The sequence below is a fragment of the Rhipicephalus sanguineus genome, chromosome 6 (assembly GCF_013339695.2).
Source record: "Rhipicephalus sanguineus isolate Rsan-2018 chromosome 6, BIME_Rsan_1.4, whole genome shotgun sequence".
NCBI classification, from domain to species: Eukaryota; Metazoa; Arthropoda; class Arachnida; order Ixodida; family Ixodidae; genus Rhipicephalus; species Rhipicephalus sanguineus.
The window spans coordinates 172,870,000-172,885,524 of NC_051181.1; the positions used below are offsets into that span (position 1 = coordinate 172,870,000).

The following is a 15,525-nucleotide window of genomic DNA, read 5'->3' on the forward strand; positions in this document are numbered from 1 at the left end:
TTGAATGCGCCAATTGTAGGTGATCGTCCGCTACTGGTAAGGTCTCGGGGCCTGCATTTTTTTATATCGAATTTTTCATATGTCGAACTAATTCGCGATCCCCTTCGAGGTCGATATATCCGTGTTCGACTGTACCAACTGTTTGATGCTGTTAAGAAACAAGCTTTATACATAATGACCAGTGAAGGTGCTCTGTGTTGGGAGAGCAGCATTCACGTGCACCGATTGGCAGAACTAACCACAGCCTCGAGAGTAATGAACGGTGTGCTTACACACTTCTCTTTGGCGATCGCCGGTGCTTCCCATATTCCTTCTTTTTAGGAAGGCTTTGTTTAGCTGCACACTGAAACCAATTCAGTCTCTTTTCAGGCTGAGTGCAGATTTGTGTGTGCGTGACAAGAAGCATGCTTGCAGCGGGATTTCCAAGGCTGCCTGTACTAATAGCACAGCAGTCATTTCAACCCGCGCACATTTCTCACCGTAATCACTTTTAATTTTAAATGTCTGATAGTTATGTTATTCAACTCTATGATTACGAATGCTTTTTTGGTTTTCTAGTTCTATTTTCTATTCACCCATGGCTACGAGTGGTGCTGGCTCACACTTCAAGAGTTACCATATTTAATTGCATAATCATTGCACTTTTTTTAAGAATTGATGCAAATTTAGGGTGCAGTCACTACAGGTGGTAAACTTGCCGTGAAAGAAAAAATTTCACATTGTGCAGGTGCTACATGAATAGCTCACTACCCTTTAATTTTTTTCTCATTCTAACCCCCACTTTTATTCAGAACCCTCACTGCTGCCGCTGCAAAATTTGTTGTTGGGGCTGGCAGTGTCATTGCTGGGGGCATCGTCACAGTCCCACAGAATGTTGAGAAAAGAATGGTTCAGCATTGCCTCGTGCATTTTAGTCACGCCCAATCAGCACGAAGCAGCACCTGCAGTGCCATAACTTTTGATCTAGTGCTGCTGTGACCAATGAGAACATTGGCTCCCATGCTTAGCAAGCAATCACATTTTGGCGATATTCTCACGAGATTTTCGCCGGATCACTCAGTCACAGAGTGACTGAGCAATAACGTCCCCGGCCTGCTGTGCTAGCATGAGTGGCACAGCGTGAGACCGCTGCGACCAGTAGACAGCCGAACCTCTCGCAAGAGTACCTTCAAGAGCGATCGTCCGAAAATGCAAACCTTGCTTCACCTCCTAAACTGCATACAGTGGCACTCAGCCAAGACCTTGTCGACAGATAAAACTGCACCAGCAGTACTAGACATTTACAACGACCCACAAACACAAGGAACCCCTGCTACTGACCGCCAAAGAGGGGAGGCCAATAAATCCCTTTACTCAATCCCTCTCTCAACTCGCCACTATAACACCATTTAATAGTAATCATAAATGGCATACACATGTGCTCTCCGCACACAACTGCTACACAAAATTATAACAAAGGAATATAACCCTCAGGACATGTAGGTAATATAGAATAAATAAGGAAAATATCTACGACAGTACAATAACACGATCAGCACGAGAAGGTGAAGTTATTACTTAGTTACACCGCGCAATGTCCCAATATGCTGCTTCCCATTTCACAAAGTTTGTGAAAATAGAAAGGGATGTAGCCTGTCTCACAAGTGAGTCCGTCTTGTCACAGGCAACGTTACTAGAACAAACTCAGTTTAAAAGCTCCGCCGGAGAGGCGGTCCGCGTGGCGGTCGTGAGAACTAGTGGCGCTGCAGTCACGTCTAGCTCCCGCGGCTGGCGCTTGTTGTGATCGGCGCCGCCGATGTACGAGTGCACGTGGGTTACAGCGTCGTCTGCGCTTTGTTAGCTCATCATTTTTGCGACTGTTCTTGACCAGGCTTAGCGCCTTGTACGAAAACACGTGCATGATGTACGAAGCGTAACGAGGACGACCACATTCACAGTGCGGTATGCCGACTTGCTTTGCGCCGGGCTGGAAGAGCGGCTACCGCAACGACGACTCCGCTTCACGACACTTCTTCGGACCTCCAATAGACCCTACGCCATTCAAGCTCCGCATCGCAAAGATAGAAAGCTTACTGCGAAATGCAAGGTCTGTGACGTTCATTTTGAGAGTGACGACATTTTAAAGCACTATCGTCGTGTCGTTGCGGGACAAGAAGTTTTGATCCCACGTGGAAAGTGGGAACTCGCGCCCGGTGCCGTGCCGCGCTTGTTCCCAGCACTTCCACCCCACATTTCAAAGCCGAAATGTTCGGGGTTTAGGCGCAAATCGCCCCCACCCCTCCAAAACGCACGGCGTCCCGCGAAAGCCCAGTGCCCAGTTTGGAGGAGCCGCCAGAAATAGAACAGCAAAACGAAAGGCAGGCGATTACCTATATATGCTACCGAGACTGAGAGTTGCATCACACTAACATTCGATCAGTTGTCAGCTGTCGCTATGCCTTCAAAGCAGTGGATTTTCGAGAGATTTTACGACGCTGTATTGAACAAGATGTGCGGAATATTTTACACTCGCCGGCTCGGGAACGGCCTGCTCAGCGCAAAAATTTGACACGGTACACATAAAAAGACGAGGACCAGCACTGGTCCTCGTCTTTTCTATGTGTACCGTGTCAAATTTTTTGCGCTGAGCAGTTTAATAATGGAATACCAACTAGCCCAATCCCACACTTTGCTTCGGGAACGGAGGCTTACTTGTGCAAAAGATAATTGTAGTTGACGAGCAGTTTAACTGCGTAGTGAACGTCTACAGCACGAAACGCAAACGGCTGTCGTACAGTGTAAAGTGCTGCGGGCATGGAACATCTGCTCGGTGAAGTTGAAAAACTGAATTTTAATACTGACGACTCTTCTAGCAACAGAGTACGCGCGAATAACTGCTCGGTGCTCACATCAAGGCCGATCTGTTCGTATTGTTTAAGGCACCGTGAAAGGATGCGACGTAGAAAGATGAGACACCGAAAATACAACTATCCGCTGAAAGAATTGCTCAGAGACGACATCTATTCCATGTAATCGCACACTGAGATTTCATTTACCGAGTTCTCGTAAAATTTTCTGATTTTGGGTCAGTATCCCTTTAACCGTCGCGAAAACGTGTCTTGTAAACATTGCAAAGCATTGGTGATGTTTTTCGAGAAAGCTTTTTTCAATAAATTGTAGACAACATGAGTACAGTTTTTCTAGACCGTTTTTGTATCTCGAGTAAGTACGCTTCTTTGTACACTATAAAGGCTTTTACAAACGTGTTGGGTTGTTCTTGGTCTAGATAAGACGGCAGCGGCTAAAATTGTGGTGGTAGTTATAAAAATTACTCTGAAAACCCTCATTCGCTTAGAAACTCCTATGCTTGGAAGTTAAGCGCAATGTAGACAGCTCAAATACTGTCACAGGGTCGTGACGTCGACGAAGGCAGCAGTCAGCAGGACCGAGATGAAACTCTTTATTTGGCCGAACTTGTGGCCGGGAAACTGAAAGTCAAACTACAGCAATACACTGATAGCGGCGAACAGAGCGTCGACCGTCGATCAACTGACAAGCGGTCAAGCGCGTCGGCTTTTATACAGGCGCTATCGAACTTTCCAGTGATATCGCTGGTGGCGGCGTTATCTCTCGACAAAGCTGGAACATTCGCGTGCAGCGCGCAATCTTAACAAGACGATCTACTACGATCGCGAAGCTTCTCGAACACTGGTTCGCGGACAGCGTCGAGCGCTGATAACCGTCCTTGCTGGTCAAACCCGAATACATCAAAATAAAACAAGAAGTGGTCGTGGCAATATAGACCGAACATCGATTCTTAGCCAATCAATGTACAAGGCACGCGGGCCAATGCATACAGACGACCTTATGCATATCCACCTAAGTATCCACCTAACTAGTACAATAAGAAAGTTGCCGCGCAGTTGCCGCGAGCAACTGCGCGGCGGACCGCAGAGTTGGCAGCAGACGACGCGCCGATAGTGGCGCAAGACGGAACTGCAGCGCCGCTAGTTCTCGCGACCGCCGTTCGGACCACCCTCCTCCGCTGGCGGAGATACGGAGCTTTGAAACTGAGTTTGTTCTAGTAACGTTGGTCACAGGCCTTGGGGCTCGTTCGAGTCGGGGCTTGTGAATTGTTCTCAGGGTCGTTGTCCAATTCGTCCAGGGGCTCTCCTCGGTTGTCGTGGCGGACTTCTTCGTGCTTCAAGTACCTAAAGATCTTTCTCGTTTCTCGGGGCACCGAACGACTGGACTCTCCCAATGGATCTTTCAAAAGGAACCAAAATAATGCTCAGTTATGTTGCAACTCTCCTAATCTCATTTGTCCTCCACTTCATCATCCCCCTTATGCGTCCCCATCTCAGTCATCTCTCCTCTCTATCCCTATATCCACCCTCTGCCTTATCTCATCGTCTCCCTTCTCTATCTCGTTCCATCCCGATAGTAGCCCCGCGGTCGCTTTTCGTAGGCGTCGACTCCGCCCTTCCGTGACGCCCAACCAATTGTGCTTATTGATGCAAAATATGTCCTTGTCGGTCAGCTTGTATCGGGCCAACGACCGCCCTCATGGTTCATAGCCACGCAAAACCCTCTTTTGAAGCAAACTGTATCAAGCAAAATACAGAAGCTCAAAACTTGGAGAGGGCAACAGGCAAGCGGTCCGACAACGTGTGAAATATGGGCGGCCAGGAATTTCAATGCTCACACAAAGCACGCCGTCTCTAATGGTCAATGCACAGTGTTTTGAGCACTGTGCAGAAATGTGTCTGGCCATCCCCATCGCCCCCATTTCCCTGGTGCCTGGCTACGAAATGTCAAAGTTGGGCTTCGACACCTGCAACAGGCGTCTTCGGTACATTTCCCCATAGTTGCTGCTTCTTTCCTTCAAATGCCACAAGCGGTCATTCACGGAGGGTGCGATAATGAGCACCGGGAGCTGCGAAGGCGGCGGCCCGCTGACGGGATGGCTGGCCCGGTACAGGGGCTATAGCGGAGTCGCACGAACGAAATCACCAATAGGCGTTCTGCTTTGCCCATGCCATAAAACTGAAGGGCACGCACGGCACCTCGCTGCTGCAGTGACTGCTGACCAAGGACACTGCCACCCGATCCTGGTGTTTGCGTGATGCGCCCCGCGAGGACCATCGACAGAAGCTTCCAAAAACCCTGCTGCGGAATGCAGTCTTCGTCGCCTTCAGTGGGAAGGGGAAGGAGTCTTCTTTTCTTCGATGCCTTGGTTAAGAAAATGGGTGTAAACACTTTACGACGCCCGGGGTCTGGTCAGCATAAGTCGGGATGTCATAGCAACGCGATCAGTATCAGACCACGGGAAGCATAAAAGCACCTCCAGTGATGAGTCCACGTCAGTGTGAGAGCTCTAGGCAAGAGCCACAGATCTTGAAGGCCTTACTTTTGCTAACTGTGTGCACCAGAATCAATTTAAGTATGTCATAGGTACCGTTTGCAAATACAGATTGTAGAGACCATGTTTTCGCTGTTGGGAACCTGCAAACATCATGGATGTTGCACACCAAGTTTGGGGTGCGATAATTATGCGTGAAATAGAAACAAATCAAATTTTGATGACAAAATTCAGGGGTGCAATCATTACGTGAGTGACCGTTATATACAAGTAAATATGTTACTCTCACAGAAATGTTGAATAAAAGTGGACGAGGGAACGACCACCACCGTAGCTCAATTGCTAGAGCACCGGATGCTTACTTCGAAGATTGTCAAGTTGTTCCCGACCGGCAGCAAGTTGTCTTTTTGTCCACTTTAATTCCTTTCCATTAATGTCGCAAATAATACACTACCTTTAAGAACTAAAAATGTCTCCATGCCTTCCTTGGCTCCATTGTTTGTTGACTTGATCAGGTTCTGTGTCACACACACAAAAAAAAACTAGCCCTTCTATGCATTCCTCTTCTTCCATTATTCAGTAGGGTTACATGGAACAGATGCTAAACCAAGGGGAAAATTTGTTAGAGTGGGTTTGGGAGTTTTCACCACTTCTTCTGCCTTCGTCAGCAACTCTCCTATTTCATCGTGATCCTTTCCAACTACCGTATATTGCCGATTATAAGTCGACTCCGATTATAAGTCAGCCCCCCAACTTGCAACCCCTTCTAGGGGAAAAAAAGTTGACTCCGAACACAGCCTCATGCTGCGGCCATAGCTCGCCAATAAGTTTTTCAGAAGAGGGAGTGATGTCAAAGAAGAGGGAGTGATGCCCGTGAAACATTGCTTACGACTCGTCGTCGCTTGAGAGAAGGATGCAGTCACGGTCATTGCCATCGTGTGAGCCACTGCTGCTGCTCACTGTCGGAACGGGTGCCGGTGCTACTGAGATGCCGCACGTGGAAAACGCCGCACGGACCATGTTGATTGGCAGTCCATACCAGGCATCGTTGACAGTACGTGCTTTTGCTTCAATATCATCGTAATAAACACTCAGGCTCTTCAATCTCGAACTGCCTCCTCAACGGCAGTGTATCGTCCAGACTTCAGTCCGCAAAAGGAACGGCGTGTAGCGGTGCACGCGAAGATCTTGGTCCTTTGTTTTCTCCATTCCCTCACGCACTTTTCCGACACATCAAACTTGCACCCTGCTCCAATGTTGCTTTCCGACTCTGCGTAGAGGATCGCTTGCCTCTTGAAAGCAGCGCTGTACTGTTGCCGGTGTAGCGGTGGCATCTTGGCGTCCATTTGGCAGCGTCGCAAATCGCGCACACCACTGCTTGCAAGCGAAGCGAAATGCAGAAATGGCGAACAGGCATGAGTACAAAAAGACGCGAAGACGCTTGTGGGCGCATGTGACTGGTCATGTGGTTTAGTTCCCCGCGAAGTGTTGCCAGCCCACAAGATGCTGCCAGCTTTTCTGTGGAACGCCGTTGGTTTGTCAACGAATTGTTTCTGTTGTATGAAAATAAAACTGCAGGGCGCATCGCAAGGTAAATTCCTCTTTATTCATACAGCATCGTTCGCCCTCTATCAAAAGTTGGAAATGCTGCTTTCGAGACCGTGTTTCCCAAGCAGTTCGCATTAATGCCGCGCGGTGGTGATTTTTAAACGCGCTCCATAGTTTCGCCTCGCATGGTTTCGCTATAGTTTCGCGTTCGTCGTGGCAGATCGCAAAAATGTCCGGCTCCAGAAGCGGCGCGTGTGCGTTGGGAGATAGCTGTTGCCGTGATTCCGCTGCCTCTGCGGCTGATGTTATCGATGCTTCGAATAGCAGGAAATCCGAGGACGACGACCTTTCGTTGGACCCCACAGATAAGTCGACTTTACGATTCTGCGTATAGGTCGAGCCCTGAACTTTGGAAGGTCATTTTATGAAAAAAATGTCTACTTATAATCGGCAATATACGGTAGCCGCCTGCTGGTGCACCTGCCGTAACAGCTGTCAGTTGCTGTGTTCTGCTTTTGAGCACGGGGTCATGGGCCGTTTGGCTGGCACATTCCATAATAAACCGAGCACTGTGCTGTTTTGAGATGTTAAAACCTCATTTGTTTTCTCTCTCCACCTGTGCAGGCTCCCTGGCTGAGAATGGCAGGTCACGTTTTGTGAAGCCAGTGATTGGGGCCTTTTCACGCATCATGGGCGCTGTGAGAGGGGAAGTGCCCTGCGAGGTGGTCACTGCCAAGGTGAGACATTGCTTGAGGTGATGGTACACCAGACCAGTTTCACCATGTGCTTTTACTGCACCTCTGCTTGTTTACCCTTCTTTGAAACGAAAAGGGCTGTTTCACACTTAGGGGAAAACTCGGAGCGGGCTGCATCGCGATGCAGCGAGTGCAGGCGCTCGAGGGTGGTGAGACATGAACCACGTCGTCTGCTATGGCGGCTCGCGCTAGCCACATTGCGGGGAAGCGTACTATCATCAGGGGCAGTGCTCGGATTTCATCGTTACTGCAGGAACTGGGCTAATAATCTTTACTAAGATGGTTTAACAAAACTTGAAATTCGGCGAGATGGTGCACAGCTGAAGGGAAACATGTGCGCAAAAACCAGACAATTGACAAGGCGAGATAGACAGGACGGGCGCTACTTTCATCTAACTTTATTTGCGGCTTCGCCAGCAAATATATGAAGAAACACACATTTTCCCTAAGCGTGAAATACATATATTTGCTGGCAAAGCCGCAAATAAAGTTAGATGAAAGTAGCGCCCGTCCTGTCTATCTCGTCTTGTGAATTGTCTGGTTTTTGCGTGCAAGTTTCCCTTCATCTTTACTAAGCACTGTGCAACGTCAACCTCTGAGCCTTCATTGGCGATAACGGGGTTCTGCAAACTTCCTTTTACATCATGCTTGTTTGCTCTTTCGAAAGGCCGGTGTACTGAGTGCTTGCATTTATATTTCTTTACTGTGTGTGCTACTGTAATACACAGTGACAAGAAAAAAAAAAACCGAAATGTGTGCACAGTGTGCTCGGTCTTTATTTGACGCAAAAGGAAAACTACCCCCGACAGTAGCGCGCTTCCCAGCAAATGCGGCCAGTGTGCACCGCCGTAGCAGATGGCGCGGTTCAAGACTCCGCTGCTCCTGCATGAACTGCTGCCGTCACATGACTCCAGAGCTCGCTGTATCCTGATGCAATGTGCTCCAAGTTTCTGCCTAGGTGTGAAATAGCCAGTGCATATACTGTGGGACCTTGTTTCACTGTATGTTTGAAGGAGGCCAGAAAGTTATTGTTATAAGTAGTTCCAGTGCAACTTGGTTGGCACTCTAAGAGAATACCGTAAAAACCCGCATATAGCTCGGACCCGCATATAGTCCGGGGTGTAATTCGGGGATAGCAAACGTGAGAAAAAAAGTTTTCACCCGAATATAGTCCGAGGAAAATGGAAAAAATGCATTTATTGACATTTCATTCATCCTCGTCGTCGGACGCACTCTCTTCCGAAGCTCCCTTGTCGGAAATGTTCTCCCACAGCACATCATCCTCAGTGCCATCAAGCGCGTTGGAGATGGAGCACTTTTTGAAGGCGCGGCAAACGAGCGCCTCTGGAATGCAGGCCCAAGCCTCGACTATCCACGAGCAGAGCATCGCTGGCGAGGCCCGTTTCAGCCGTCCGGCAGGGGTCACTTCTGGTTCTCCGGACCTCATCCACTCCACGTACAGGCGCTTGACATGGTCCTTAAATGGCTTATTAAGGCACACATCAAGCGGCTGCAGCTGTGATGTCATCCCTCCCGGGATGACGACGAGCTCGGTGCGGGAGTCGCGCAGCAGTCGCTTTACGGAGTCGGCCAGGTGACACCGAAACGCGTCGAGCACAAGCATCGAAGGGAGCCCCAGCAGTGCTCCGGGCCGTCGACACCACACGGACTTTATCCAGTCAAGGACTAACGATTCGTCCATCCACCCCTTGTCCTGGCAGCGGACGACGACATTTTTCGGGAACTTCTCCCCCTTCGGCAGCGTCTTTCGTTTGAACACCACGTAGGGTGGCAGCTTGCGACCGTCAGCCGTGCAGGATAACATTACAGTCACCCGCGTTTTTTCGTTTCCAGTCGACCGCACGATAACTTGCCTGGAGCCTTTTTGATGCACCGTCAGCGCCGAGGGCATATCCAGGTAGACCGGCGTCTGATCCGCGTTGCCGATCTGGCCCAGCTGAAAGGGGACTGCCTTTCGCAACGCAATTATGTACCTTTGAAAAGCCACGAGGTGCTCTTCGTAGCTCTCTGGTAGCTTCTGGGAGATCGACGTACGCCGACGTAGGGAGAACCCAGCGCGGCGCATGAAGCGAGACACCCAATGCTTGCTCGCTTTGAAATCCTCCGGCTGAATGCCTTTGTCTCGAGCGATCTCCCTTGCCTTCGCTTGTAGCAGCTCGATGTTGACAGCGAGATGTGCAGCTCGCTGCTCCCGCACAAAGTCTGTGAGTTCTCGTTCCACGTCAGGAAATGCTCCATTTTTTGGTCCGCGGAAACTTTTTCGCTGGCCGCTGCATGCAAAGAGGGCTTCCTTCTGCTTCCGCCAACCGCGAATGCTCCGCTCGTTGACTCCGAACTGCCGCTCCGCGGCACAGTTGCCGATGGTTTCGGCAGCAGCGATAACTTTTCTTTTAAAAGCAGCAGAGTACTGCCTGCGCGGTCCTGACATGGCGTAAAATCACAGGAGCAAAATCGAGGCCGTCGTTATGGGCACCAAGTTGAAGCAAAGGCCACTGACCAACTGACCAGTTAAGACTAACGCCGCTAACACTACCTAGCGCAGAAGCGCGCAGACAGCTGATGATGATGATAGCACCGCGCTATGCCGAAACCGAAACTGAATTTGGGCCGAAAATTCTTGGGACCCGCATATAGTACGGGGCCGAAATTTCGCACCCTAAAATCTAGAAAAAAACCCCGGGCTATACGCGGGTTTTTACGGTACTCATTCATACTCACTCACCCCAATTTTTTCCGCCTTCGCAATCACTCATGCTCACACTCATAGGCACTCACGCCTGCTCACACTCATAGACACTCACGTTCATACTCAGACCTACTCACACTTACAGGCACTCGCTCACTTTCATACGCACGCCTACTCATACTCATAGGCACTCACTCACGTTCATACTCACGCCTACTCACACTCATAGGCACTCACTCACGTTCATACTCACGCCTACTCACACTCATAGGCACTCACTCACGTTCATACTCACGCCTACTCACACTCATAGGCACTCACTCACGTTCATACTCACGCCTACTCACACTCATAGGCACTCACGTTCATACTCACACCTCCTCACACTCATAAGCACTCACGTTCATACTCACGCCTACTCACACTCATAGGCACTCACTCACATTCGTACTCACACTTACAGGCACTCACTCACGTTCATACTCACGCCTACTCACACTTATAGGCACTCACTCACGTACATACTCACGCTTACCTCCACTCAGAGACACTCACTCACGCTCATACTCACGCTTACCTACACTCAGAGACACTCACTCACTATCATACTCACACTTACAGGCACTCTCTTATATTCATACTCACGCCTACTCACAATCATACGTACTCACTCACGTTCATACTCACGCCAACTTAAAGCAATTAGTAGTCACTCATGTTCATACTCACACCTACTCACACTCATAGGCACTCACTCGCGTTCATACTCACGCCCACTCACACCCACTCATGGGCATACTCACGCCCATACTCACGGCCACTCAAGTTCATACCCATGCCTACTCACACATAGGCACTCACTCACGTTCATGCTCACACATAACGACCATTGGTACTCGTGTTTATACTCACGCCCCCTCACACTCGTAAGTGTTCACTCACGTTCAGTAACTCCTCTCACACTCATTGGTACTCATTCACATTCATACTCACGTGCACTGCCTATCATACCTACTCACTCACGTCCACACTCACACCTACACACACTCATAGCACTTACGCTCTTACTCACATCTACTCGTACACACGTTCACACTCACGCCATCTCACACTCATAGGCACTCACGTTCATACTCACGCCCACTTACGCTCATAAGTACTCACGTTCACACTCAAGGGTACTCACATTTATGGGCACTTGCTCACGTTCATACTCATACCTGCTCATACCCATTGGTACTCACTCCGCCTTCAGTTCATACTCGCGCCCATTCACACTGGTAAGTGCCGACTCACGCCTACTCACACCGGTGCTCACGTTCATACTCACACCTACTCACAGCCATTTGTACTCACATTCACTCATGTCTACTCACTCCCATGGGTACTCACTCACATTCATACTCACACTCGTATGTTGCCTTCATACTCATGCCTGCTCACATCCCTCGTCACTCACTCATACTCACACTCACGCCTTTGATATGAGTCTACTCATGAATCACCATGCCAAGTTTTCCGCTCTATTCACACTCACATGCGGCCCCTGATGTCCATATTGAAGTACACTCCCGTTCACAGATATTCGCGTTTACACGTGTAATAGCTCTTATCTTTGATCATTACCACTCACACAGACTCAACCTTGCCAGGTCTCATTCACATCTGTCTGTCACACTGGACAAAAGTTTTGTATGCATTCGCATCTAAGATGATCTCTCATATATTCTCATTATATCCGAACGTGCAGATTTGTAAGTTTGTAATGGATAGTCTTAGGGACAAACCGCAGATGTTAACACTGGTTCAAGGGAAATGTCCTATATATGTATTATATGGGATGTTGGGACCGCGGAAGATTTGTTTGAATTAACTGAATGCCGAATTATCGAAAGTATCAAGGAAACAAACAAGTGTCTATTACATCAACTCATTCGCATTTTCTTGATCATTCATGGTACATATCTTGCATAAAAGCAATGTAAATGCCGCAAATTTCTTCATTCGCAACTCCGTTCACAATGTGACCGCGGCTCAAGACAGCCGTGTCTTAACACTAAACGTGATCTGCCCCCCTCCCTTATTACGTACCACCACCACCATCATGCGCACGTGAAGATAACTTTTGCGCCGGAAAAATGATCGACAAATGATCGTTCGTTCATCGTAATGTCGCAGCCGAATTTTATACCAGCATGCGCACTGCCGCTGAACCTCTTCACCTTCAACAGCTTCCACTATGTTCGAGTTGCGCAACATTGCGCACGCATTGCTCGAAGTCAAAACGAGGCTGCTGGGTGCCGCATCTGCTGTGGACGAAAGTGTGGTCGCTAAATTAAGACACGATCATAGCAACCACGCAGTTCGGAAGGCGCGCGCGCGGCCTGCGCCCACAGTCGAAACAAAACTGCTCGGCACAGCATCCCCTGCTGTAATGAATGGCTGCTAAACAGTTCTGGAGCGATGCGACAAAAACGGAACTACTGCTTATCGCATCTTTGACCCGCAGTCGCCGCTGGCGCTATGGACGTGACCATAGATATATCGCCCACACAGTTCGTGTGAGCCGAGTAAAATCGAAGCCAAAGCAAGTGGGCCGCATCCGTCGAAGTCTTTGTCGCCAACAACGCGATTATGGCTAGATCGTGGATGGCGACCACGCCTTTATGAAGGACCGCAGCCGTTTGAGTTATTCGCGAATGCCGTTTTTTCTTCTGTGAGTCGAACATTTGTGGCGCTTTGTGCTTGGTGCGCTCCGAGGATCGGCCAAATATGACCAAATTAACAAGAGTTTGATACAGTAAAATCTCGTTAGTACGAACATCAGATTAACGAAATTTTCAGATTAACGAATTTTTTTGAAATCCTCACCAAAATGCCTATATTGCCAATGTAAAAAACTTTCAGTGCTATGAATTTCAGAATGCCGAATATTTCAGATTAACGTACATAATTTAACCCCGAAATTAACAAGATGCTTCGTTATTACGAAGTTCCGTGAATGTTTCGGTACGGAAATCACTGAAGCTTACACCTATCATCATCTGCAGCAGATATGCGCCCGGAAACCCGCTTCAACGCATGCAGCCCCATCAGCGTCGACATCAACGCGAGCGTCACCAACCGGTCAAACTTGTCAAACCAAATCAAACAATGTCGTAGGCTTAGTCCCGCTGTTGCCACTGTTCTCACCACGTTTCCAGTTGCTGTCGTTGGGCGCTGCGAAGTTGAGATCGTGTTGTGCGGTCGCTTTTCTGGCTATGAGTTCTCCTGGCCCCAGCGTTAAAAAGAAGCGACGCCACTTTTTGCTCAAGGAAAAAGTGGACATTCTGACGGAGCTGAACGCTGGAAAAAAGCAAGTAGACATATGCAGGGAGCCTGATATCGTGCCGTCAACATTGGCAACGATACTGAAGGATCGGAAGAAGATCGTGAAATTACACCGAGAATCACAGCTGGCTCCCTCAAGAAAACGCTTGCGGCTGGGCAACTACCAAACCGTTGACGACGCCGTCCTCACATGGTTTAGGATGCCAGACAACACGGTGTGCGCTTGTCAGGCCCTATTATTCAAGAAAAGGCGCGACAGTTCGCGGTCGCTATGGGCACCTCCGGCTTCGACGCAAGTGCCGGATGGTTCTATCGGTTCTGGCAAAGGAATGGCATCATGTGGCAAGTCACGTGCGGGGAAGAAAAGGCGGCTGATGCTGAAAGTGCGATTGCCTGGCAGAACGAGCGCTTTCAGGAAATCATTGAGTCGTTCAGTCCAGATGCCGTTACATAGACAAGCTCGGTTTATACATGGAAATGCTTTTATTATTTTATTGAGATTTCTTGCCGTCATGAGACAAGCATACAGTTCTATTTCCGTTCTGACATCCGCGGCATTTCGTGCTACCATGATGTGGAATCTGACGACCAGCATGGGGCTACTGGGCAGATTTCTGTTGTCCTGCCAGTCTGACACCATCGTATGGCCACAGCTTAAGTTGGAGCAGCTGAGCTGTCTCGTTGGCTACCATGGATGGTGGTGCTGCAGGTCGGTTCCTTGCCATTGTTAGTGTTGCCGCTCAGGATGACATAAAAACAAAATAATCTCGATTACTTTCTGGCACAGAATTCATTATTACTTTCCGGCACAGAAGATCATTATTATTTGGCATATATATCTCAGTCACACCTTCGCCACTATTAGGTGACATTTCTGCTGATGGCTATTGCAAAAGTCTGGAAAAGGAGCCACACTTCGCTTCTGGATTTCAAACACATAAATTGCCTTTAAGGCCCGTATTCAAGAAGAGCTTGTGTGGGGGCTAGTTGGAACATACTGTAAGAAAGAAGGTAGCGTTGCAAAGTTGAGGACAAGAAAAAGACATGGACTACAGAGACGAGGCGCTTCTAACAACTGAATTTATTGAAACAAGAAGATTCAAAAGGAGGGGAGATGATGGAGAGACGTAACATATGAAGGAAGGGCACTGTAGGCAAACCACGCATGGGCCAAGCTGCAGTGCTATCTATGCCGTAAAACACGTGCATTAATCAATTCAGACTTTGTTTTTTCTGCTTCATATCTGTATCAAAGAAGGCACTTGTGCTCCAGTTATTTGTGTCACTAAAGATGCCACTTCTCTTTTCGTGAGTGCTATAGATGGGGAGCTGACGCATGTGCCAAACTCCCCGACATCATAGTGTAAGCTTCTATGATAGTTCTTCTGTTCTTGTCCTTTCTGTGCGCAGAAATGGAAGTGTCCTTGAAATTTGGGTTACATTTACAATTAGAGCAGTGCTGAGTGAGATTGCCCTTGATTGCAACCCTACTACACAAATTCTTGTGTTCCTGAAGCCTTTTGTTCAGGCACCTGCCCGTCTGCCCAAGGTAAGATGCCCCGCAGGTCAAAGGAATCCTGTATACTCCTCCTACCTTGCACTCAACAAATTTTTTTACGTGTCTGCATCTCAGGCGTTGCCTTCACAACTCTGGGAGTTGACTTTCCTACACAAGCCTACCACTTTTTTGGGCGCCGAGAATACCGTATTTATTCGAATCTAGGCCGATAGTTTTTTCGGAATTTCTTTGTATCAAACTCCAGGGTCGGCTTAGATTCGAGGATTTTGAAAAACGCGCCATTTTTCATCGAGAAAAGTGTTGCAAAACTAGCGCCACCTAGACA

At 48.6% G+C, this 15,525-nt stretch overlaps 1 protein-coding gene across 1 annotated transcript in view; it reads left to right on the forward strand.

Moving 5' to 3' along the window:
• The window catches only part of LOC119397059 (ATP synthase subunit O, mitochondrial), a 60,144-nt gene that overhangs the window by 29,361 nt on the left and 15,258 nt on the right, over positions 1-15,525 (forward strand). Inside the window, exon 6 of the mRNA XM_037664492.2 lies at positions 7,514-7,626. Coding sequence (XP_037520420.1) covers positions 7,514-7,626 — 113 coding nt within the window. The remainder of the gene's footprint in view (positions 1-7,513; positions 7,627-15,525) is intronic.